Here is a 26,421-nt window from a genome sequence, read left to right as displayed (position 1 = left end):
TCTAAAACAATACTCGGGGAAAGATATCTATACGCCAAAACTTCAGAAAACTTTCACCCAAAAAAAAAAAACTTTTGAAAACTTTTGTAGAGCACGTTACATAACTAATTGCCTTGAAATACGCCACCTATGGGGAAATTTCTATTTCTTTTCCAACTATTTTTGAGACTTGAACATAAAACTCAATACATTAAAGACAAATTATGCATCCCAGTAAAAGAAAGAAAAGAACAACGAGTATAATTAACTCCCTCTAGAGATTTTCAGCCAAAAAAAAAAAAGAAAATTTTCTGGTGTACCTTCACTTTTCCACTATTCCACGTTTTTAGTTACCATTCGATTAATATCATGTGGCGTGTTGGTGCCAACAACATATGTATTGTAACTTTAAATGTACTCATCCAATTTTATCTTGATCAAGTTTATTTTTTTAGACTTTCTCTTGTGTTTCTTCTTCACGGAGAACATCGATGTTTCTTATTTATCAGCGGTTATCTGTATTAAATCTCAAACACACTGTCTGATCTGATTATTTCTTTTGGCTTGCTGGTGGAGATATTCGATTTTGTTATTTCTTTTTCCTGAATTTCCAGTTTTGGGTAGTCTTTGATTTTGTAATGCGATATTGTTTGATCATGAATTTCAACAATTCTTGTCTCATTTCATCTTTTCTCTTTCGCTTCTCCACTTGTTTTTTTTTTTTTTTTTGAATTTCAAGTTTTGGTTGCTCAAGATTTTGTGATAAATTTCTACAATTTTTTCGTCAATCAGTGACAGTAAAAGATACTGTAATTAGCTTATAATGGTGAGAAGAATGGCGGTGGGAAATTATGCAGGCTGTGGAGCAAACAAGGAATACCAAAAACAATGAATACAAAGAGAGATGGTCCCACGAAAAAAGAATGAAATTGACTTCAGTTTTCAATAGTTCGTTCAAATTAAAAAGTTAAATATACTTATTTTTAAAATTTTTTTACCTAAAATTAAATTTTAAACTTAAATCATACAAAGAAACGAGGTTTAAATTTTTATAATAAAGTGGGTCCCACGTAAAAACAAGACAGTCACATTGAATTTTAATTATGATGTGTTCATGTTCATGATAATGAAATGAACCTCTATTATTAGAGCCAATAACAGCTGACTCAAACGAAATTTTTCATGGAAAAATTTCCCAAAAAAAACTTCCCTTTAAATATTTATCCCATATTCCCATGGGGATGGTGAGTTGGACAAGCAAAATGGAAGAAAAAGAACGGAAAAAAAAAAGGAAAAAAGTTTCCTTGTTGGGTACACGTACCAAGCATTCTCATTGTGTGCGAACCGGTCCGGTCCAGAGAAAAAAGAAAAAAAAAAAGAGGAAAAGAAAGAAAGAAGAACCAGTGCAGTTCTCCCGCCAAAACTAACCGTGATTATAAATATCCTTCGATTTCATTTCAACCCTCATCTTCCTCAACCTGCAAAAGTTATCTACTGCGACTATCGAAGCTTCTCCAAATTTCTGCTCATCACGGTTTTTCCCTCGCTTTCTTCATTCATGAACACGGATTAGAACCTAAAATTATTTGATTCTTTTGTTTTACAAATTCATTAGACGATCAGGTATTTCAGTTGAGAATCGAAGATCGGATCTAAAAATTCACTGCTATTTTCGATTCTCAAGGCCATATCACACAAATTGAGCACTTCTTTTCTTCTTCTTTTTCTGTATTAGCGTAGCAGGCTTTATGCAATTTGGACCTCAAACCAACAGAATTGATGATTTGATTTGATTTGATTTTTTTTTTGTGATTTTCAGCCTTGTAAATTTTTATGTTACAAGCTCATCGATTTTTTGTTCACGAAAAACTCAAACGAATAAGAATTTGAGCAATTTCTCGGTAGATTTCCGAAATTTGATTAAATATTTATTAGTCAAATTGACACTCCTGGTATGAAATAGTGAAAAGTTTGCATATGTCGATAAAAATTGTGGAAAAACCAAAGAAAATTGCTTATTTCGATGGTTTATTTTCCCTTTTGATCTATGAGTTACCAAGCTGGTTCACAGAGAACTGGTTGTTTGATCGAAATTACTTGTGTTTGTGTGTGTGTGTGTGTAGTGAAATTTCTCTAGATCTGAGAATACGAGCATCTAGAGTTTATTATCTGCGTTTGCCTTTTAAAAATGGCGAATGCTGTTGTTTTTGTATAGCCTAACGTTTTTTTTTTTTTTTTTTTTTGTTGATATTTTTTCCTTTCCTTAGTCGTTCATGAAACAAGTGCAATTATGGATTCGTATACACTGAAGTCCGTGTTCGATTTGCCCGTTCCTTTTCAGTCCGCCTTTAGTTTCAGGTAATATATGTATTCCACGCACCTTTAACAAATCGTAAATTATTCTTTTCTTATCCTTTAGTGTTAAGAGTGCTTAATATGTTTTTCCTGTTTGACATTACATATTGGGCATGCAGGTATTTCAATTCTCTTCAAAGTGAATGCTTTCCCGTCTGCTTCCACTCCGATGCGAACATGGTTGTTTCAGCACCAACTGGAAGTGGTAAAACAGTACTCTTTGAGCTTTGTATCTTGAGGCTTCTCTCAAGGTTTGTCTCTGAGGAGTCGAAGTTTGTTCATGTAAAGGGAGTTCTCAAGACAGTAAGTCTTCTTTGCATGATGCCAATTAAAGGTGCTAGACATCTTTTTTACCACCATGAAATGATGAGGAGTCTTGAGCTTTCTTTGCTTTGTGACTAATTTCCTTGTCCTGGGTCTCTTTGAAAAGCATGTTTCTATTTATCTTGATGCAGCATTGATGCTTGATTAAATATTTGATCGAATATATGATTTAGCAAAGGATAAGCCATGACCTTAGCCATGGTGCAATGAATTATGCAACAAGTTTGTGTAGAATCTTCTTACGCTGCCGTAATTACTTATTGCTTCAACCTTCTTTGTTATTGTATAGATCTACATAGCCCCATCTAAGGCTTTAGTACAGGAGAAGCTTCGTCATTGGAGCCAAAAGTTTGGATCATGGGGTGTAAATTGCTTGGAGCTGACAGGAGATAATGAATCTTACAACATAAGGAACATACAAGAAGCTGACATTATTTTAACCACTCCTGAGGTAATCACGAGATTGTCTTAGACAGACATGTATGACATGTACGTTACATTTCAATTGTATTTGTTTTGCTTTAACCTGATAACATAGGAGCTTGGTCTAATGGTTTTCTTTTTCTTTCTTTTTTCTTTTTGGCTTCCCATTTAGAAATTCGATGCAGTGACTCGGCATGGAATAAAAGATGGTGCATTAAGCTTTTTCAGTGATATAGCACTTCTACTTATTGATGAAGTTCACCTGTTGAATGATCCACGTGGAGCAGCTTTGGAGGCGATTGTCAGCAGAATAAAAATGCTTGCAAGAAATCCTATAATGAAATCAAGTTCCCTGGCTCATGTTCGTTTACTGGCAGTGTCTGCCACAATTCCAAATGTTGAGGACCTTGGTAAGATAGACTTAATGACAATCCGTACAAAGAAATATATGTTTAAATTTTGAGCAATGAAACATTTTACAATTTACACATTTCATATAAAAATTGCAGCGGAATGGCTCGAGGTTCCTGTTCAAGGCATTAAAAGGTAACTTGGTATTGGAATAATACCAGAATGTATGCATAAATGCATGCATACTATTACTAACATGTAATATGTACGTGCGGGTAGCCTTTTTATCCTGTTTTATTTTTGGATTATGTCTTCCTAGGTTTGGAGAAGAAATGAGACCTGTGAAGTTGACTACCAAAGTTTTTGGTAAGCAAGTTTTGCTATTCCTCAAATTCAGAATTTAATGAAAAATTATGTATTCAAGAACAGGCAAACTCATCTCTGCTGCGTTTTTTGAGGAAGTTAAATATTTGTTTGGGTAATCATACTACATGGTTTTGCGCATATTTCACGTTACTTTGTTTTTATTGCGTTATCATTGTTTTGATCCGTATCCCAATTTCCAACCATTTCTGCTGCAGGATATACTCCAGCAAAAAATGATTTTCTATTTGAGAAGGTAAGCATTTGTTTGACTGAATTTATGGATTATCCGTAAATGTGCTAATGTTGCTCTGGGACATAAATATGTGTGTGTGTGTGTGTATTTTAGTAGCGCTCTGGGAAATTTATGGACTAGGGGAGATGGAACTTCCATGTTGTTATCAATAAATCAAACCTCTTCTGACTTATCTTATTTTTGGTTTGTCTTCAATTGTTCAGCGCCTTCAAAACTATATTTTCGGTAAGCAGGGACCATTCAACTAATCTTTTGACATATTTCATAGTGAAATTTATGGATATTTTTCTTGTGAAGGATGTCTGAACAAAAAATCATGCTCTAAACTTATATGGTTAAATATATTTGTAGATATTCTCATGCTATATTCGAAAGGGAAATCTGCTCTGGTCTTTTGTTCGACTAGAAAAGGGGCACAAGAAGCAGCACAGCGACTGTCTCAGTCAGCAATGGCCTATGGGCATTCAAATCCATTCATTAAGAACAAAGAACAGCAGGAAAGGCTAAGGGAAGCTTCACTTTCATGCAGTGACAAACAAATGCAGTCCTATATTCTTTATGGTGGTATATAGAAAATTTTGCTATTTAATACTCTGCTTTATAAATATCTAATGCCATTATCTATCTGTTCCTTGGCTCGTGATTAAGTACCAGAATAAAAAGTATTTCCATGTTTGCAGTTGGTTATCACAATGGTGGCCTTTCCCTCAAGGATCGTAGCCTTGTCGAAAGTCTTTTTCTTAATGGTGATATTCAAATTCTATGCACAACAAATACTTTAGCCCATGGAATCAACCTGCCAGCACATACAGTTGTAATAAAATCAACACAGCACTTGTATGTTGAACTATTGTTTCTACCACCAGTGAACTGAAACTTGAAAAACCTCTGTAATTTATCATAAATGTATTTTGTCCCAGCAACAAAGAGAAAGGCATGTACATGGAATACGACAGGTCCACAGTGCTACAGGTCTGTCAACTGTCTGGATACACATCAGATAAAGATTAAACCAAACTGTCAGCAGATAAGATCTTTTAGAGATAAGTTGAATAAGTCAAATAGTTATCTTTATTATTTAGTTTATTATTTCCGGTTATTTGGATTAGGAATTATCAATTAGTATTTAAATTCAAATAGGATAGATTATCTTAGAGAAGATAATGGACTCAGTATTCAAGCCCTAGTCTATTTAAGTGAACTCTCTTTCGATTAATAAAGTAAGGCAGATTTATTTAAACTGCGTTCACAAACTCTTTTCAAAATGTTAGAAAAATGGAATTATAGTCTCTACATCTTGCTATATTCAAGGTCTATTTGAAAGAATGGCTGGTTAATGAAAATAATGTACGAACTATTGCATCTAGATTAAATGGTAGTTTTGCTAAATATGTTTCTTCATGAAGTTAGTGATATCTTGCAGATGTGTGGAAGGGCAGGTCGGCCACCCTTTGATGATACGGGAATGGTTATAATCATGACAAAACGAGACACGGTAGTTCATAACCTTTCTCCCACCATATTGTTCTTGCATACGTGTTTATGCTTTGGTGTTATGTAGTTACCTAGATATGGCTTTTTATTTATTTATTTTTTTTTGTACTCATTGAAATTATTCATTGGTCTTTTGTGTCATACGATCTCAGGTACACTTGTATGAGAATCTTTTGAATGGATGTGAAATGGTGGAATCACAGTATGTATATGTAACTTTCCACTCTTACAATGAGATGGAGCCTAGGACTTCAGAACTTATTTAGGAAACACCGAAACAGTTTTCATTTCTTCTAATTTGGTCGTTGATTTTCTATTTATTTTAGATTGCTTCCATGTGTCACGGAGCATTTAACTGCCGAAATAGCTCAACTGACCGTCTCTGACATTACCAAGGCAATTGAATGGATGAAGTGCTCGTACTTGTATGTGAGAATGAAAAAGGTATGTAGTTCTGGGAGCCCGTATTAAGATGTCGTCCTCATCTAGATAAACTTTCTCATCTAGCTAATTCTGAAATTGCGATGCATAATCAGAACCCTGGAAATTATGCGGTTAAAAATGGGCTTTCTAGTGGCCGTGTAGAAAAGCATCTGCAAGGTACATTTAACTGGAATAAATAAAAAAGGATACTCTTCCTTTTGTCTCTCTTTTCCTAATTACTGTAATGATGATCAGAGGTTTGCGTTCAGAAAGTCAATGAACTATCAAAACATCAAATGATCTGGACTGATGAAGATGGTTTCCTCTTGAAACCACTAGGTATTAGTAACAATAATTCCTGTACCAGTGAACTAGAGTACTAGTGGATGAAAGATATTTTCACTTTTTAACCATTTTCCTTTCCGTGTCTTCAGAGCCCGGAAGGTTGATGACGAGATATTATTTGAAATTCGACACAATGAAACTAATTATGCAGGTCCCCGTGGACTGCACTTTGGAAAATGCTCTTAATGTGATATGCCGTGCTGAGGAAATTGCATGTAAATCTACTTCAAGATTTTGTTGAATGTATTTGCCGTTTTTTGAACTGCCAATTTAGGCGTGGTATAATCCATTCACTGGAAAATGAAGGGATACAGCTCAGACGCAATGAGAAAAGGATTCTGAATGACATCAATACTGATAAAGATGCTCGACTTCGCTTTCACGTCCTCACTGATAACGGGAAACGGAAAAAGCGTATTCAAACTAGAGAAGAGAAGATATATATTTTGATTAATGACTGCTTGACGGGTGATCCTTCAGTTCATGATTTATCCCTGACCCAGGTTTCGTTTGTACAATAATTTCAGTGCATACATTTTGCTGCATTTGATGCTCAGAGCTAGCTTCAAGTCACTGGTTTCTATGCTGTAGGACGTGAATTCTATATGCGCAAATGGCTGCAGAATTGCAAAGTGCATGAAGGAGTATTTTATTTACAAAAAGAATTACAAAGGAGCATTGAATTCAGCCCTTCTAGCCAAGTCATTGCATCAAAAACTCTGGGATGACAGTCCTTATCTGTTGAAACAATTACCTGGGATAGGCATGGTGACAGCCAAGGTCTGCTCTACGACTTCTTGATTGCTGTCCGAAAATTGGGTCCCTATTGTTGACTCTTGGCAAGCCCCTATTGTCCATTGTAGGCACTACATTCAATGGAAATTAAATCATTCGAGGCACTGGCTGAAGCTGATCCTCGGAGGATAGAGATAGTCACCGGTCGAAAATACCCATTTGGGAATCATATCAAAGACTCTTTACTGTCACTTCCTCCAAAAGTCCAAATGAAAGTTGAGGAAACTGAATGCCAGATGCGAGGGAAGTCAAAGCTAGTGATAACATTGACAAGGATCTCAGAACCTCTTCAGTCAATGAAACGACATTATGCCAACATGGTATGTTGTCTAGAGTTTTCCTTGAGAATTTTCTTTAAATTTGGTGATGCAGTGTTGATTTATTGGTGAGTAGTCTGTTAATGAAGATTTACTCTTAACAGATATTTGGTTCTGAAGAAGATAACCTGATTGTCTTGCATGAGAAAATAAGGTGACTTTGACTATGCCTGATTCCTTGATCATTTTGTTTCTCAATCACCATTGTATAGTATGTTAACTTTATCTGTCTTGTTGCCGCAGAGTGGATGAGTTCTCCAGGTATGCAAACTTAAATCCTAACTCTCTTCTCTGCAATGAAGACCGAGTAGCTTGTTAGAGATTAATACATAGTCCCAACTGTTCTCTATTTATTCGAAAATCACGAAAATGATACTTGACTTGAGAGTTTGAGAATCCATTGACAAGGAAGATTAACTTACTGGCATGAAATGGAAATTCTCTCCACCGAGAATTTATACTTAAAATTTAAAATTTATACTTTAAAATTTGATACTTTTTTTTTTAAATTCATACTTTTCTGATAAAATAATTGATTTCCTGGGCATAACATGAGAATGAGGTCGTTTCTTTTTACTGCAGCCCCTATAGCACGGTAATTCACCTGTCACACCCCCAGCAAGGAAAGCTGACTGTTAAGGCTGATCTTATTTTCGAAGAATACAGTAAAGCCTCTTTCATGAATGTCTAGAGATTTCGCGACTTTAACACGCAGTGGATCATTAGTGATTTATAACTTGGTTTCTTTCATGTAGTTGGCATTGATCTCCACCAAAAACTTATATTGACAAAAGTGAGCAACTTAAACTTCAACGTCAAAAGGGGAAAAACACAGCTTTCCTCTTTTGCTCCAACTCAGGAAGTATGTGTTATAGACGACGATGAAGAAACTATATCTCAAGCCCCAACTGAAAGGCCCTGCAGCCCTACAATATCCGAAGATATAGATGATTCAATGTAAATATTTTCTCTACGGAAACTTTACATTTTTCCTTGGTCTATTTCTTCCTTCTGACTTTTTGCTACTTTTAAAGAGATCTGAAAATTTAATCTGTTTAATCCCCTGTGCTTTCCATCCCAGGCCCAAATTCAAGTTTCTAGGTGCAGAGTTTGATGAAGGTATTCATGATATGTAATTTTTCATATTTTTCATGTTCCGTTATTTCCATTAACTAATAACTTCTACCTCTAATAAATGAAGTTGAGCCTCCTGTCGACGTTAACGAAGACAAAACCAAAATCACAACAGAACAAAAAATATTTGATCACATACGTGAAAAGGCCAAAAGCTTCCCCGACTTGGCAGCATCAAGTATTGCCTATCTGCCATCAACTGAGACCCTGAATCTTGCAAGGAAGCGCACTCGGGAGGAGGAGCTCGAATTCCTTAGGGAAATAGAAGTTTTGGAAGAGATAGAAAAGAACAGAAGTCAAAGACAGACTTTGGTCGTCAAACCATCTGTAGAAACCAGTGAGGGAGACCCGAACAAGCAGAACATTAAAAATTCTCCATCTCCACAAAACAATATTACAGCCACAAGCTCATGGCCCTTCAACTTGATGGAAGAAAGAGGTGCATTCTTACACCAAACAACACTCTTATCATTTCTTTTCTTTTACTCTCTTCAAGTGGAGTTCTTTATCGTTTGTTGTATCATTGAAGGTGGGCTTTCCTCTGAAGCTGAAGAAGGGATGGTCAAAACTTTAACTGAAGAGACAATATTCGATCACATACGCAAGAAAGCCAAGGATTTTCCCCAGTTTGGTAAGATGCCGAATCAGTCCGAGCCTTCAATCCAGACAAATAAACGTTTGCCTCTGAGACAGCTCGAGATTTGCAGTGAAGATGCGATAATCACATTATCTGATTCGGAAACCGACTATGATTTCGACATAAGGCGGGGAAAAAGGATGAAACATAACATGTATTCTGGCCAAGAATATGGGAAGTTAAATGCTTCTCCTAGAGTTTCAAGCACTGATGGTGATATGCCATCTACAAAAATGCTGTCGTTTGATATCTCAATGTTGAAGAAAAAGAATGAAACGACTGACCAACGCAGCAAAATGGAGAATAGAGGGAAGCAGCAACAGTCTCCGAGTGTGCCACAGAACCAGCGCTGCTCATTGGAAACGCCAGGCAACGGCATGATGGTACAATCATTTCTTGGGTTTGAGAGCGTCTTTTCCTTCCTTTGATTTGTTTGCCATTGCCATGGGAAACTAGAGAATATCTGGATGGGTTCATGAGTTTGATTTTAGTATGCTATTGCACTAGATTCTGACTGTGGATGGCATTTCTTTCCCGTTTCCAGATCCTGGTTGCTCCCATTGTTTTTGGTCGGCAGCTATGGAACTTTCGCTATTGTACTTATATCATAGAAAATTCCATGCCAAAGACATTTTTTGAGTTTTTTTTTTTTTAATTGCTAATACCTATAAATAAAAATAAAGAGTTGGAATTCAGTGAATTCAAGCTATGAGAATTTTGTCGGAAGGAAAAAAAAAGAAAGAAAGGAAACTATTGCGGTTAAGCTTCGTTATAACTGAGGCTTTCTATCTCAGCATTCAGCAACAACAGTAATTTAATTATAAAAAAAAAAGCTTCTGTTCCCCACCTGGAGTAACGGTCTTTTTTGCTAATCGCCTCGAGTAACGATCTTGTTTCGGGAAAAAAAAAAATTCACCGTTAGCTAAAATAAAATGCAGTAGAAAAAAGACAACAAACTAAAAAAAAAAAAAACGCATGAAGATCAAGAAAAGGCAAAGACTAATAGGATAACAAACAAACACCAAATCGGCAAAAGTATCTGAGACCGAAAAGATTTTTCCCTTGTAAAACAAAAAATGATTTCAGAAAACGACAAGATTGGAGAAGAAAACGACAGGAGTCTAAAAACGACGATTAAGTGAAAAACGACAACAAACTCAGAAAAGAAAAAAAAAAGCCATGAAAATCAAGAAACGGTAAGACTAATAGGATAACAACAAAACACCAAATCGGCAAAAATATCTGAGAACGAAACGATTTTAACCTTGTAAAAAAAATAAAAATAAAAAACGACAAAATTTGAGAAGAAAACGACAAGAATATAAATACGACAATTAAGTGAAAAACGACAAAAAAAACTCCAAAAAACAAGCCACGAAAATCAAGAAACGGCAAAGACTAATAGGATAACAACAAAATCACAAAGCGGAAAAAATATCTGAGAACGAAACGATTTTACCCCAAGGAAAAGAAAATTTAATTTTAGAAAACGATAAGATTTGAGAAGAAAATGACAAGAATTTAAAAACGACAATAAACTCATAAGATGACGTCAAATCAAATGAACACCAACAGTAACGTAAAGTAACAGTGAGACGAGACGCAATGACTTAACAAAAAGCAAGATGCCAAGAACTCATCAAATTATCTCCCCAAAAAAAAAGATAAATAAATAAAAACATAAAACTCGTTGAAAACAAAACGACAATTATTTTTAATACCAACGACACTGCAAGAAAACGACAACAAAAAAAACGACAATCGCAAAGAGAGACAATTTGCCGAGAATGATGCAAACATCAGTCTGCCGCCAAGTTTGAATTTCTGTTACTAATCATAATATGACATGACTCTCCGACACGTGGTAACACGTGTTGCAATACAAATTGACGTGAATTCATCCAGGTTCGCGTAGCTTCTGGAAAGAAAAAAGGAATATTAAAAATAAATAAATAAATAATGAAAAAGTTGCTGCTTTTGTATCACCACCTCCATATCTCTCGAGGTACGTGCAATTCCCACAAGTTTAGCTTCTAGTTTTGGTTCTTTCTTCTTCTTCTTCTAGTTTTGGAAGGTAGACATGGCTGCTTGTGGTGGAAGAAGATGAGTAGAATACTACTGTATGATCAGTTCCCAAGCCCCAAGAAAAAAGAAAAAGAAGAAGAGTAGATTTTTTTTTTTTTTTTTGTGTTGTGTATGGTTTCTTTTAGGTATTCATAATCAAGAGAGTTTGGTTTATGAATTTAAAATTATAATTTAAAATTATTTTTAATTTATGTGTATTTTTTTAAGAGAAAATATTATAATAAATTATAAATATAATTTAAATCATGATACAAATATATTAAGTTTATGCACTCTTAAGCTTACTTTGTACTTTGAGGGCCTATATTTTAGACATGATCAGTTGGAGTTCTATCCTATATGTGTTTTCTTCAGGAAATATGGTACGACCTTGTATCGTGCAAATAATTTCCTACGTGTCGAATGATGGATCACAGAATTATCGGACATTGGATAATGGACAAATCATTGAATTTGAGCTACTTTGATCGCATGGATTCTAAATTTCTAATAATAAAAGTTTTTCGACTTCATTTTTTTTTTTTTTAACCGTAATTCGACGTACATCTGAAAAAACCATGCACGTTGCATGGTATAATCAGATTTTGTAGTTCGTTCCATGGGTTTAATAAATTGTACCGAAGTTGAATTCATGTGTTTTGTAAATTAATTCTCTTAAGCTTTGGGTAAGAAACGCAGTGGAAATAAGGCTTGTGATTGATTAGGAGATTGTGACAGGTCTTAGGTGGTTTATATTTGGATGCATTCTCATCATACGGTGAATGTTATAAAGTTTCGATCCTTTAAAACTATTATTAGCAATGAAATGGTTTCCGTTCAAAGAAACATAATATGCTAAAAAAACCGGTCAAGTACCTCCTCTTTGATGTCGTTTTCTTGATGTCTTGCCATTTAATATCAGTTGATATCTGGTTCTTTTCATTAATCAGTTGATATTGTCCCAAAAAGGCTGATTTCAAGGATATAATTTTGGCCAACTATTAAATGAGGCAAAACTTTTGCTACCACATAAATTATAATTTATGTTCCAATATAGTTAGCATTTCATTTTCTAGGCAGGAATGTGTTCAGCGTTTTGGTCACAAAAACCGGCCTATACATGGTCCCAGCTAAAGCAAATAAATTAGCGCCACACAAGGGGAAATAAGTTGGCAAAAATTAAATCTCCTCATCCAAACTATCAATCCCTGCATTTATGATTCTCTTATAATTAAGGCCTTACGTGGAATACAAATTTTATGCAAGCTTACAAATTATAGAGTCAATTCAAGCTGTCATATCTAGTATTATTACACAACTACTACCAATATGTTGTATATAATTCAATAGTGAAAGAACACTTAACTACGCAGTGTACCTGTCCCAAGACAATCACATATTTCACCTTGTACAGATTCGTTTCAGTTTTTGTGCTTGAATATAGTCTTAAGAAGAATGTGCACGTAAATAGCACTAAGATCTCGTCACTCACATGGCTCACATAGTGGTGGAACCCAGCGTCGAGCTAAAAAAAGATTTTGTTGAAGAAAATAAGGCATCGTTTAGTTCGTTGATTTGAGTTTTTAATTTGAGCTGAGATGTGATTTATGTTATAGTTTTTTACTGTAACAAAAAAAAATTAAACGTGATTTTTTATGAAAACTTTTAACTGTTACAAAATTAAAATATGAAGAAGAGAAAATGAAATAAGCACATCAGTGGGGCTGATATCAAATTATGACTACCCGGTTCTCACCAACTACCCCCACCTCCTACTTTTGAAATTTATGATGCATCAAGTTAGGAGAAATTATGTGTAATAAATAAAATAAAATAAAAAAGTTTGAGGTATCCGAAATATAGAACTTTCTTTTACGAAAGGAAAAAAAAAATAAATAAATAAATAAAAAAAGAAATTTATTAGTCAGCAATCAATTCAGATTTGTCTTCACATAATCTCCTTATCCCAAAATCGAGGTTAAAGAATGCAACCCCCATGTTGTGATGATCTGTGTAGCTAAAGCTGTCTAAATAACGTGTAATCCCTTTTGGTGAGATTTCTATTTCCATGCTTATTTTTTCTCTGAAGTGATCGTCACTCAAGGTTGGCGTCCGTCACACGACAATATCATTCTCTTGACGCAGTGAAGTAGTAGTTGGACTGCCTCTATTTGAGTCTATTTATAAATTCTCCACGTGAAAACTATGGTGCATCTCAAAAATACCACGCCGCCCGAATTGCGGCCGCCAGATGATAGGAAGAAACGATCTCAGCTGTTGAAAAAAAAAAATTTTGTTAGCTAAAAAACTCTCTTTTTATCATTCAATGGCTGAAATTGGAATAAACAGAACGTTAAAAAAAACAAAAAAAAAAAAAAGGTGGGATCTACCGTAGGATCGTCCAATTCTTCACACTCTTGTGGGCCCATCTGAGTTGTTTGAAGTAGACGTCATCTCTGTGGATGTGCAAGAGGCTTCAGCTCTTGTTAGTGGATTTGATACCATGCTCTGTGTGCTATAGGACTTACTAGAGGTAGTTGGGCCCAAAACGCTGGCGTTTAGGAAAGGGGGTTGGTTTGGTGTTGGTATTTCCTTTTCATTGTTGGTTAGCATTGAAACTACTTCAGCCATGGATGGTCTCAAAGCAACTGAGGCTTGTGTACAAAGAAGCCCAATTTGAAGCATATTGTACACTTCATTTGATGGGAAATCACCATTCAAGCAAGGGTCAACAGCTTCAACCAATTTATCTGATTTGTAGAGCTTCCAAACCTGAAAGTCACAAAAAAAAAAAAAAAAAAATCCCATTTTGTCTCAAGATCTTATTCAACTATATGTATAAGAATTTTTGTTAGATATTGTTTGAGATGCTTACTGTTTGTAGAAGAGAGCCTGAGTCTTGTGTGAAGGCGCAGTTTCTTCTGCCACAAACAATCTCAAGAACCAACACCCCAAAACTATACACATCTGCCTTATCTGTGAGTTGCCCTCTAACAAGATATTCTGGAGCCATGTACCCACTGTTGTCACAATGTGATGTGCATCATATTCATTAGATGGAAATGGGAAGAAAAGGTACTTTTTCTAAAAGTACATTATTGTTGGGAAACTGCCTTTTGGGAAAGTAGTTAGGTGGGAAAATGAGAAAATGACTACGATCTATTTATTTAGAGCTTTCTAAAGTAAAGACAGAGATACTCCACTGATAGTACATGTTTTGAAATGTAAAATTGACATAATTTGATAAAAATTTAACGGTCCAAAACAGCATAGTATAAGTGAGATATTTTTTTCATCTTAGCCCAAAAAAAAAAGTTATATTTAGAATCTAACCGACCAAATTTTCAGCTCTTGTCTATTGTCTTACCCTATAGAGGACAAAATGCAAGGAAAGTAGGTAAGAAAATAAATCGCTTACAGTGTTCCAGCAATCCCAGTGCTGAGATGACTCTTGTCAGCACCAAAACACCTCACAAGCCCAAAGTCTGCAATCTTTGGAGTAAGATCCTCATCAAGAAGAACATTGCTGCTCTTAATGTCTCTATGAATTATTCTCACTTTAGACCCCCCATGAAGAAATGCAAGCCCCTCAGCTGTACCAACAATGATGTTGAGCCGCTGCTTCCAGTTCAGAATCTGAACCTTGTTCTTCTCTGCACATACATGTCAAAATTAAGTATCATAGCCTTTCCATTGCAAAATTTTAAGTGCTTTTGGCAACTTTCAGAGGATTCGCTAACGCCGACCATCCCTTTCCAGAGCTTTAACTCTTACGAAAAGAAAATCATTCCATTTGTAACTAGAATTTCATTTCATTGAATTGGGGATCCTACAAATGTAAAAGAAAGAGCAATTACCAAAAAGAAACTGATCCAGGCTTCTGTTGGGCACATACTCATAGACCAGCAAGCTCTCTGGTCCTTCAATGCTACAACCAAGAAGCTTAACAAGGTTCTTGTGTTGAATTACGCTGATTAAGTTAACCTCATTAAAGAACTCATCCACCCATTGCTTTGTATTAAAGATGAGTCTCTTGACAGCCACAATTTGCCCATCTTGAAGTGTCCCCTTGAACACAGAACCAGCCCCACCTTGCCCAATTTTCGTCGAAGGATTGAAGAAATCTGTGGCTCTTTCGAGCGTTTCGTACTTGAAATTCAAGCTAGACTTGCGAATCGAGATCGAAACCTGCTCGAGATTCTTGCGTCCTACACAAAGAATTTGAAAGAAAAAGAAAAAGGGTCATATCATAGTATCATAACAATACAATTAAGGCAGTAGTTTAGTACATACTTGCTCTAGTCTTTGATACTCTTGTATAGGCTGCATAAGCAACAAACAGACACAATATCACAAATGCAACTACTCCTAGAACAATTGCTATAATAACTCCTCTGCTTCTTGAAGAACCTGAAACATAAACAAATTCAAAAAAAAAAAAAAATCATAAGGCTTTGTTTGGATACTGAGAAAACTGATTGACTTCTACCAAAATCACTTACTTCCTCCACTATTTGCCTCTTTCCCATCACTATAAAACTTCTCAGTAGAATACCTCAAATAACACCCTGCATTCAAACTCCTCCCTTCCCTACTGGCCCCACACTTTTTAATCTCCGAAGTCGCCTTCCTGAAGCATACCCTACACCCACTTTCCCCAACAGTCTCCCAACACTGCGCCAATCCAAACACGCCCTTACCCTTAACCTCACCCACACCGATCCCGCCATTTTTAAGCGCCAACCTCGTCACATTCCCAACCACAAACCCAACATCTTCCAGAAACTTCTTCTTCTCACTCGCACCCTGCACGGCCCCAAACCTGGACGAGCAGTTGACCGTGTCGTGAACCGGGTCGACGCTCTCGCCATAGAAGCTGTAGTTGTCGTATCTGAGGAAGCAGCCGTCGAGAAAAAGGCGGGCGTAGGGGGAGGGGAGGCAGCGGGGGATGCGCGTCCGCGCCGCGGCGTAGCAGAGGAGGCAGTCGGTGTGGGAGAGGTCCTCGTGGCACTGAGAGAGGACGTAGATAGACTTTTTTGGAGCGCTTGAGTAGTTGATGGAGTTTGCGGCCCAATAGCTGGTGTTCATTACCTGTGATAAGTTCTGCATAACTTTCGTGAAAGTTGGGATGATGCTGGTATTTGCAGGGGATCTTCCGTCGCCGCAGTAGAGCTCGGCTTCCGAGATTCGGGGATCGGAGAGAGATGTAGAGAAGAAGAAGGAGAACAAGAATAATACGAAGAAGAAAAAGAGATATACTGAGCTGGTTTGCATGGAATTCTTCATGGCTTGGAGTTAAAGAGAGAGAGAAAAGTGTTAATTATAATTTATATGGGATTGTTGGGTATTTGTTATTGTTTTGCATGGAATTCGTGGCTTGTGTTTTGATGAGACGATCTCATACATGGAGTTGCAGAGGAGAATAGAGAGAGAGAGAGAGAGAGAGAGAGAGAGGGAGAGAGAAGGGTGTTAATATGAATTTGTTGGCAAATTTGACGGCTTCTTATTCTTTATCTTTCATCTTTATCTTTTTTGTCTTCCACTTCCACTTTTTGGATTTAATAGTACTAAAGGACCAATTTAATTAAATTTTAGCTGTCACGTTATAAATATTGAAAATTACATTTAACTCAACTGCCACCGTGCCACGTGAGTTGGAAAAAAAATCGAAAGTGATTTAGCTCTAAGTATACGACAAGTAATCTTGATACATATTTTTAAAAATGTAACGATCATAATTTTTATAATAACTAAAATATACCTCAACTATCACCGTGCCACGTGAGTTGGAAAAAAAAATTGAAAGTGATTTAGCTCTAAACTTCTTGATAAATATTTTTAAAAGTGTAAGGATCATAATTTTTAGTTTTTATTTTTTATTCATAATTTTTTTAATTAAATAATTACACTAATAAAAATATATTTATCAAGAGTGAGAAGTAAAAATTTAAACTTATACACTCTTAAAAATAAATTATCTATTTTTTCTATATTTCTATTTGTTGTTAAATTTGACATTGACTTAACTCTATAATTAATGTAAAGACCTAGACTTAAGAGAAGGGTTTTTTTTTTTTACTATTATTATGAGAAGCCACGCTTATTATTATTATTATTATTATTATTATTTTTCTCTTTGGTGCTTCCAGAATGTGTTTATTATTTTATTGGTCAGCCACATTTTTTTTCTACGATCTTCGCTGTTTCCAAATGGACCGAATAAGAATAATTTCTTTATTGATTAGCAAAAAAAAAAAATAATAATAATTTCTTTATTATGGTACTCCTTTAGACTCTTTCCCCAAGCCCTCTCTTCTAGAACTTAGCTCTCCCATTATTCAAGCTAAGTTGCTTTTTGACTTCAAATTAGTAGGTTAAAACTTGCAACGATTTTAGGGCTTGTTCTTTTAAAATTTAATTTGAGTATAATTTTTGAGTTAAATTTGAGTTATAACTTGAGTTAAACTTGTAATTTGAGTTTGTGTTTGGTTGTGTACATTTAAATTATGATTTGAGATAAAAATCTTTTTGAGTTTGTGTTTGAGTGAGTCAAAACTTGAATTTGTATTTAGATAGTATTTTAATAAAAACTCAATGCTGATGAAAAATTTTAATATGGTATATGGGTCGGGTTTTATTTGTCTTTTCGTTGTCAACGTATAGAAAAAAAATCATCTCAATCAGAATTAAAACGAAAAAGCTATAACATTTTTAAGAATAAAAAAATATTATTCATTAATTTGAGTTTGAGTTTCTGAACTCGAGTTGAAGGAGAAAGTTATAAACTCGAGTTTTAATCCTAAATTTGAGTTTGAACTCAAGTTTAAACTTAAAAAAATATAAACTCAAATAAAATTATAACTCGAGTTACATTTTTTTTAATTTTTCGCTTAAAAGAATAAGCCCTAGTTACTTTTAAATATTCCAAGTTTGTTACTTGGGGAAAAAAAAAAAAAATTCCAAGTTTGAATTTTATTTTATTTTTCTCTCCCATCTTTTTCTCCTCTTATGACTTCTGGGTAGAAATCAGAATGTTCATCGGCGGCACTTGTCGGTCAACCAATAGAGAGAGTCTCAGCTGGCCACGGCTTCACCAAACGCACCGTAACGTGGGACCCACTAGTTGGACATGCATTTTTCTCTTTAGGTGACTATTATATTGGCCACGTGTACTTTGTAAGAAAAGTCAATCCAATGAACACCTTTTGCAGTGATAAATGCACTAGATTATTGGGAAAGTCCGATTTATTTATTTATTTATTTATTTTGGGAGAGTGCGTTTTAAAGACCAGAGAATACGCCATTCCATAGCGAGATTTCTGCGTCACTTCTTTTTGGGATCCAGTGGACGAACATTCTCTAGCCCTCCGGACAATCCCACGTTGAATTGGAATAAATTTTATCATGTGCAGCTAGAAAATTTTCATACAAAAATAGTATTTTATGTGTAATATAATTTAAATTATTAAGAAAAAATAATAATTTCATAATTCGTGATAAAGATATAACGACGATTTAAAATACGGCAATTGTTTAACTATTGTTCTCCATGATTTTTCCATCAATTACTAATTGATTATGTATTGATAAACCAATTATCGGTTATTTTTCTAAAAAAAAAAATATCTTTACTTTTTTTTAAAAAAGGGTAGTTAAAACTAACGCACTATGCCTATTTTCTCAAGATTTTATTGGTACTAAAACATATCTATTTATTATAAAAAATGCGGATGCTGGTTTTAAATTTTTTGTACTTCGACTCTTTGCTTGCTTGCTTTCAAGCTTATATGTTGGTTTCCTTGTGAATCTTTTGCTTATTTTCTCAAGATTTTAATGTCTAACTATTGTTCTCCATGATTTTTCCATCAATTACTAATTGATTAACCAATTATCGGTTATTTTTCTGAATAACATGAAATATTAAAAAAAAAGTAGCTAAAGCTAGCCCACTTCGCCTATTTTCTCAAGATTTATTAGTACTAAAAAACATAGAGAAATAGTAGAAAATAAGCTAATATAAAAAGCTTAAGAAAGTATATAGAGTAATTTTTAGTTATAGAAATGAATAGGTCATAATTTATCAAGTTATGGTTTATAACCAGATAAATTATGGACAAACTTATTAAGTTATGGTTCATAACTAGACAAGTTATGAACGATTATGAACAATAACTTATCAAGTGATGGTTCATAACTAGACAAGTTATGGACGAAAACAGTAATTTGGCCTATTTATTAACTTATGTAAATTATTGACCTATTAATTTTAATTCATCTTAAGTTTTGGCCTATTTCTCTCTTTTTCTCTAAAACATATGCCAGCATTCGTACAATAATTCAAATCATGGTTCGCTACAGTATTTTTTCACACAAAAAATACACATAAATAAAAAATAATTTTAAATTCATGAACTAAACATCCACTTAAAAAAAAAAAAAAAATTGGCGTTGGCATTTATCTCCTTCTCCCCAAAAAGTTTGATAAACAAATTGCACAGCAAAGACCACTACCCGACGACTAAAAACTTCCAAAAAGAGCCTCCGAGTCGTTCACAAAAAAAAAAAAAATAAAAAAAAAAATGATAGTGCAACCTCTTTACATGGACGGAATCATTACCACTTGAACTATACAGTATCTTTGACATTTTGGAGAATAAAAGTCAAAATTGTTTTTTGTCTTCCTTCGTAATTAAGTTAAACCATTTTACTTTTTCTCTGCGAAGAGACCCAAATCGGCCAAAAAATGATCAATTCCCGCACTACTTAATGGTGTGTCTTCTATATTTTCGCCTTGCCATGTTCAAAATTCTAAACCACTTGAGAATTGAAACGTTGAAGTACGAAACAAACCGAAATTTACGACAATAATGGGATTCTCTTTAAAAATTCAAAAAACTCGGCTACTTTAGGACCACCAAAAAAAAAAAAAAGAAGAAGTGTCCAAAATTAAAATTATAATAAAAACATATGGTACATTCCTTTCAAAAAAAAAAAAAAGGTACATGATATCTAACTGTATTATTATAAACAGAAAAACAATTCTAGGATTTAATCATTGTAGCGTTAGAACGTTTTGTGGCGTGCGTGTACATAAATCAGATATGCATGAAGGTTGACACCGACAAGAGTCCGATGAAGAAGATAATTCCAAATGTTCATCAATGAAAGGAGGCTTGGATGGCGTTGGCAATTCGATGTCGTTTTGTTTAAGCATTTGTAATGCAATTGTCATGCTAGGACGTAAAGATGGTGATTCTTGGGTACATAATAGGCCCACTTGCACAACTCTTTTCACTTCTTCAATGTCTTTAATCTCCATTTCCATGCTTTTCTCTATGATCTCCAACACTGTATTTGATTGGAAGTGTTTCCACGCCTGAATCATGCATACACAAAGAAAAAGTTACAAACAAAGGAATGGAACTAATTATCTAAAAGTGTCTCTTATATATAGGTAAAGTTTTAAGTCTGACGGTCATAACTTTTTTCACATATAAACACTCAATGTTATATATGTTGGACTAAAGTAACTTGAGTGTTACACATACATACAAACGATATTATGTGAACATAAGAGAAAAGTTACACATGTTTAACAAGTCCGAGTGCTAGACTTAAAAAAGACAATTCCTATATCAATGTGTGGATTCAAGGTTAAGAGAGTTTTACATGAGCAACTAGCGTTTCAAACGGAGCATTGGGATTCAATTTGTTGTTCCTCACACCAGTTACTATCTCCAACACAAGAACCCCAAAGCTATAAACATCTACTTTTTCGGTTAATCTTCCTTGAGCAAGGTATTCAGGAGCCAAATAACCACTAAAAGTCATGAAAACGGTATCAATTAGTTCAAACCACGTCAATCAAGTCACTTAACAAGAAAGTTTTTAGTCAAAAAAATGAAAAAAAAAACTGAAAACTTATGAACGGCATAATTAGTCACGTACAATGTTCCCGCAATGGTGGCACCAGAAAGGTTTCTGCCACATGAAGAAAACCTTGCCAAGCCGAAATCAGCGATTTTTGGTTTAAATCTCGAGCCCAATAGAATGTTGCTTGCTTTGATGTCCCTGTGAATTATTCTCATTTGACAGCCTTTGTGGAGGTACTCCAAACCCTCAGCTGTTCCTACGATTATCTGCAGTCTCTTTTTCCAGTCTAATTCTTTCTTCCTCTCTGAGTCTTCCTTCAACAGACGGCACAATTAGATCATAAATGTAAATCTTGCAACAAAACGACATCAGTCAAAGTATCAAACCTATCAAACTAATTAATGGTGTAGTATACAGATCCCAATTTGTTCTAGAAACTCATCTACATATCTTTATTCTTTATCTATATATATAGTTTTTATATATACGTCTATGATGACTTTTTGTATAATGTTGAAGTCAGAAAGGACTGGCAAACACATGGAACAAATGGAAATGTCAAAACTTTATTTCAAAAATGATATTCAGAAAGCAAGCGTGATTAAAAATGAAGAAATAATGCACCATAATGATACTTTTCAGCAGTAGACCATTATTTTTTTAAGAACATGTTAGTTTTTAGACATTTTATAGAGAAAGCATCCACCTCGTACACTCAGTGGTTAGATTAATATTTTTCTTTTATACGACGCGAATAATTGGTTTAAATCCAAAAAAGTGAGTAGATCTTATTAAAATTCAACTTCGGATATAAAATTCAAAAGGATCAAATAGAAAAATAATACTATGAATCATAGAGCTACAATGATACAATATATCTAATAATATTCATTAAATTTCAAAAAAAATAATAAAAATAAAAGAAATGGTTTGAGGTTTTAAGTTTGAATTTCTCCAATCCCAGTTTCAAAGAAAAAATAAACAAAAGTCCAAGTAGTTGTACTAATATTGATGGCTTACCAAATAAAATACGGTCAAGGCTTTTGTTGACAAGGAATTCATAAACAAGGAAACTGTTTGTAGTAGTGAAACAGCAACCGAGGAAGCGAACCAAGTTTTTGTGTTGAGCACTACTTATGACATCGATTTCGTTGCAAATCACTTCACTCTGAGTTTTTCCAGTTGCAAACAAACGTTTTATCGCTATTTCTCTACCATCAGCCAGCTTTCCCTGCCCAGGTGCATATAATATCATAATGATCAGTTACGGAAATAAGAATATAAACAAAGAAAAAATTATTAACTTCAAGTATGGGCAACAACATAATGTTTACTTCGTTTATTTTTTAATTTTTGAAAGATTCCTTAAAAGGTAGATTGTCTCATAAGAGTTCTTAACATTGTTAGTCCATCAACTATTAATAATATTGTGACGGTAGACATGTAATTATTTTTATTATATTTCAAAAGTATTTTAGAATGAGAGATCAAAATTGCTAAACGTAAGTAAATAAATAAATTTAGGAACTAATATGCCTTTAAAAAAAAAAAAGAGAAAAGTTTAGCGATTAAATTATGAAAAAGTAAATTCTCAAGAATGCCACAAAAAATCACTTTTGGATTTAAGCAACAAATACCGGAGTTTTAGATTTGTGTCATAATAATAGACTAGTTACATGTCAACAAAACGTGACATAAATCTGAACCATAAAAAGGTTGTGGTATAAATTCAAAAACATATAAAGGTTATGACATGCCACCTAACTTTGTCTAATGAAAAATACTAATATCAAACATTTGGCTAAACTAATAACACCTTATGCCAAACATTTAATTATTATACCCCCTATGTGTTATACCCTGAATACTTCACCATAGCCTCCTTGACCAAGCTTGTGGGCCTCATCAAAGCACTCTGTTGCTTTCTCAAGTGTTGAGAACTTGAACTCCAAGAAGTTCAAGCCCCTCTTTGTCACTGAGAAATCCATGTGCATCCCTTTATCTAAAACAAACAAAACAAGAAGCTTTTTGTTTTTCGATACTATTTTGATAAGGGGTGAAAATGAAAGAAAATGAGGAATTAATCGTTGGAAAATATTAATTGTTGATTACTATGTGTTTTCCAGCGGCGAATCTTTCGCTTGTATGTAGTTCTGCTCACATAGATTCCCACTGCAGCAATCAGTGCGCTGATGGAAAGCCCAACAAAGACGTACGTTGCATATATTAACATAATATCTGCAGTAAGCATCCGTGACACTTGTGAGTGTGGCAACTTGATTTCAATTCCAACACCATATATATTATTAGCAATCAAATTACACAAAGAAACAAGAAAACCCATTTGAATACTAGTGTTAGTTATAATGAATTCAGATTATGTGTGTAATCTTTGGTGTCTCAAGCGGTTTCTAGTGAACCAATTTGTACCACGTTATTTAGTAGACTCAAACATTAGATCACGAAAAAATTAATTAAAAAACCATTTTAAAATTTTTTAATAATATTGCATAACTATATTAAGAGTTTCATTTTAGTTCCTAAACTTCAATATCTCGGAGTTATTAGTCCCTAAACTTCAATATTACTCAGTCTCTGTCAAGAAATTTAGTTGGCACATTTTTCTCGTGCTCCTTTTTTTTTTTTTTCCTTAACAGAAATTAGCTTTAGGGCCTAATTTAAGTTTAGGGGGATGAAATGAGACTCTTAGCGTAGTTTAAAGACCAACTAGATAATTCAATTAAGACTATAATTTTGGAGTAACCTTTGGCTCTTAGGGCACGGTTGTTCCCAAAATCGTAATCGGCGTAACGTAAGATGCAGCCAGAATTTAGCACACGTCCCTCAGTAGAGGGTAGACATGAAGAGCAAACTTGTGCTGCCTTCTCGACACACACATTGCACATGTTGCGGTCCATAGTTTTCCAGCAAGTAGCCATGACAAGGACAAATATATGACGCGTCCTCTTGTAGGCCACTCCGGAGCCACTTTCCGCGGTTGACCTCACCAGCTCGTTGATCTTTTTCCTCACCATGTCGCTGAATTCCGGCTGCGTATTGACGCTATCACCGCATTTCTATGTCAGACCGATCAGAAGGAGAAAATGTCAGGAATTAAATTATAGGAATTTTAAAGAATAAGTACATATGAGGCCCTAAGCACATATATATACATGAAACTAGGGTAACAATGAGGCCAAGGGGAAGAAATAAAAAAATAAAAACATTGTTTGAGCTAGATGGAAAAAATAATAAGAATAATAATAATAGCATTATTGAGGAAACAAAAAAATGGGAAAATGTCCTTTAGGTTTTAGTCAGTAGTATATGAAGGCAATATATATAACTGAAGAGATCAATGAAAGCTACGAACTAGTTTGTTAAGAAATTAAATATAAACGAAAATCATGCTTGCAAATGTTCCTTTTCCGTACTATTTCTCTGGTTATAGCTAGAACCTTCAGAAGAAAAAAGAAAGAAAGAAAAATAATAATAATAAAACTTGTTATAGTTAGAAAGTTGATCTTTAAATTCATTAGTAGTCCAAAGCGAGGGGTTTGCCCTAAAGAGATGAGAATGTGAATAAGTTATGCTCTTCAATAGGCATTTTCAACAAAAAGAAAAGGAGAAGAAAAAGAAAACTTCATTTTATCCTATCGTTTAACGTTGAGTCATAAAGAGGGCTAAAGCCTAAAATTAACAGAATTTATAAACGAACAGTATATAGAATTTGAGACGCTAATAATAACGATAATAGGAAATTAAATTACCCTCAGATCATCTGGCTCAACGGGCAGATTGAAGAAGGGGTAATTCTCAGCTCTGATGTAGCAGCCGCCGAAGAAAATCCGGCCTCCGGTGTTGGGGAAACAACCCATCAAAATCTCTTTAATCTCATGAAAACATGCCAAACAATCTTTGCCGGACAGATCTCCCGTACATTGGGAAAGAACATACAAACGTTCAGGTGGGTCCCCTATTTCCCCCATAGCAAACTTGTCTCGTTCCATGTTCTCCACCATGGACCCCACAATCTTCTCATAGTTGACGATATAGTTGGTCACGTTGCGGACAACTTTGTCTCTGCATGACCGCGTTAAGAGCTCCATCGAAGGCGCGGAGTTTGAGAGGCGCACGAGGTCGAAGACGAGGAAGATGAAGGTGTACAACAAGGGTGCCATGCAAAAGGAAGGGGAAGAAGACGGTTCTTTTCTTTTCTCTTCCTTCTTTGATCTATGTTGGTTTTCATTTTTTTTTCTCTTTTTTCATTTTTTTTTTTTTTTTTGGTGTGTATTGTTTCATTGGTTATATTTGGTTGGTTATGTGTGTGGTGTTAAAAACTGGCAAATGGAATACATGAAACTAACACTAATAACGTGGAAGTTTGTCCACTGTGTTACCTACACACCAATAACTGCCGCTCAAAGCGAGCTTATATTTTTCTTTCTGTTTTTCTTTTAAAAAAAATATAAAAAAAAAGGACGGAGAACTTTCATTGTTAATGTTATCATCCCAAGTTCCCGACAATGAAGACGTTTGGTTAGAAGATTTAAACTATGTGATTCGAATTATTTTTGATTTACGTGAATTTTTTGTGAAAAAAAATACTGTAGCGAATCACGAATCATGATTCGAATTAGGAAACGAATCCCTCTACCAAACATCCTCTAAATGAAATTGTGAGAACAATGAACAAGGATTAGAAATAATATCAACATACCTCCATAACCAAGATGGAACAAAAAGGGCTTACATTATCAAAGGTTCAAACCATCTTGACATTTCCAAAGATCACCAATAATATTATCTTTAGCAAAAATAAATAAGTAAATATATAAAACAATATTCTTATTTTCTTCTTGGTACTATGCAATTTGTTTATTCTCTCAGCAAAAAATCAGCTAAACACTACATTAGTATAAATATAAAAAGAAGGGGAAATTGACCGAGAGAGAGAGAAGAATAGAAGCCAAGGACACCAACCTAATTAAACCTAATCTAGAGAGACAATAGTCCTTTCTTGTTTCATTAAAATTTACTAAACACGGTCACGTTTGCAACAAATGACAGCTAAAACTACTGGCACCGCTTATTGAGGTCCTTGTAGAACTGATCACAAAACGCAAGCCAAGATTCCTGGTGTTTCTTCGGATTAGTAGCAGGACTTACAATGCTGTTTCCAAAACCAAAACTTTCAATTGTTTCCAAACTCTCAGAAGAAGTTGTAACATGTGAACGGCTATACCATTTTGCGTCCAAAATTCCTTCAAGTGAATCCTCTCGGCATT

The 26,421-nt window shown here is 34.6% G+C and overlaps 4 protein-coding genes across 4 annotated transcripts in view; 1 reads left to right on the top strand and 3 right to left on the bottom strand.

Moving 5' to 3' along the window:
• The first annotated feature begins 1,241 nt into the window (after positions 1-1,241).
• Positions 1,242-9,811, top strand: LOC21403433 (DExH-box ATP-dependent RNA helicase DExH17). The gene is made up of 28 exons (XM_024173755.1): positions 1,242-1,513; positions 2,247-2,337; positions 2,454-2,637; positions 2,948-3,109; positions 3,254-3,491; positions 3,591-3,627; positions 3,752-3,798; positions 4,014-4,051; positions 4,255-4,276; positions 4,403-4,615; positions 4,732-4,888; positions 4,972-5,023; positions 5,475-5,546; positions 5,698-5,747; positions 5,872-5,989; positions 6,082-6,145; positions 6,224-6,307; positions 6,403-6,528; positions 6,620-6,816; positions 6,905-7,093; positions 7,177-7,428; positions 7,530-7,579; positions 7,669-7,686; positions 8,008-8,090; positions 8,181-8,382; positions 8,507-8,544; positions 8,627-8,998; positions 9,089-9,811. Exons 2-28 carry the CDS (start codon positions 2,270-2,272, stop codon positions 9,622-9,624), a joined length of 3,669 nt encoding a protein of 1,222 aa, XP_024029523.1. The 5' UTR covers positions 1,242-1,513; positions 2,247-2,269; the 3' UTR covers positions 9,625-9,811.
• Positions 9,812-13,089: 3,278 nt separating this feature from the next.
• LOC21403432 (cysteine-rich receptor-like protein kinase 42) lies at positions 13,090-16,737 on the bottom strand. The gene is made up of 7 exons (XM_010110501.2): positions 15,763-16,737; positions 15,554-15,670; positions 15,118-15,468; positions 14,679-14,913; positions 14,136-14,280; positions 13,651-14,032; positions 13,090-13,534 (listed from the first exon to the last, which is right to left on the bottom strand). The coding sequence occupies exons 1-6, from the start codon at positions 16,544-16,546 to the stop codon at positions 13,670-13,672; spliced, it is 1,995 nt and encodes a 664-aa protein (XP_010108803.1). The 5' UTR covers positions 16,547-16,737; the 3' UTR covers positions 13,090-13,534; positions 13,651-13,669.
• A 3,575-nt stretch (positions 16,738-20,312) lies between these two features.
• On the bottom strand, positions 20,313-25,494 carry LOC21403431 (putative cysteine-rich receptor-like protein kinase 43). Its single transcript, XM_024173777.1, has 8 exons — positions 24,904-25,494; positions 23,898-24,210; positions 23,246-23,371; positions 22,993-23,135; positions 22,154-22,364; positions 21,209-21,443; positions 20,930-21,080; positions 20,313-20,636 (listed from the first exon to the last, which is right to left on the bottom strand). Exons 1-8 carry the CDS (start codon positions 25,312-25,314, stop codon positions 20,313-20,315), a joined length of 1,914 nt encoding a protein of 637 aa, XP_024029545.1. The 5' UTR covers positions 25,315-25,494.
• A 500-nt stretch (positions 25,495-25,994) lies between these two features.
• Positions 25,995-26,421, bottom strand: part of LOC21403430 (polyribonucleotide nucleotidyltransferase 2, mitochondrial) — a 7,548-nt gene continuing 7,121 nt past the window's right edge. Inside the window, exon 18 of the mRNA XM_024173740.1 lies at positions 25,995-26,421. The gene's annotated coding sequence lies outside the window, so the exon portion shown is untranslated.

This window comes from Morus notabilis, unplaced genomic scaffold, assembly GCF_000414095.1.
Source record: "Morus notabilis unplaced genomic scaffold, ASM41409v2 Scaffold39, whole genome shotgun sequence".
NCBI lineage: Eukaryota > Viridiplantae > Streptophyta > Magnoliopsida > Rosales > Moraceae > Morus > Morus notabilis.
Note: the sequence above shows the minus strand (reverse complement) of the source record. Positions and strands in the feature narration are given on the sequence as shown.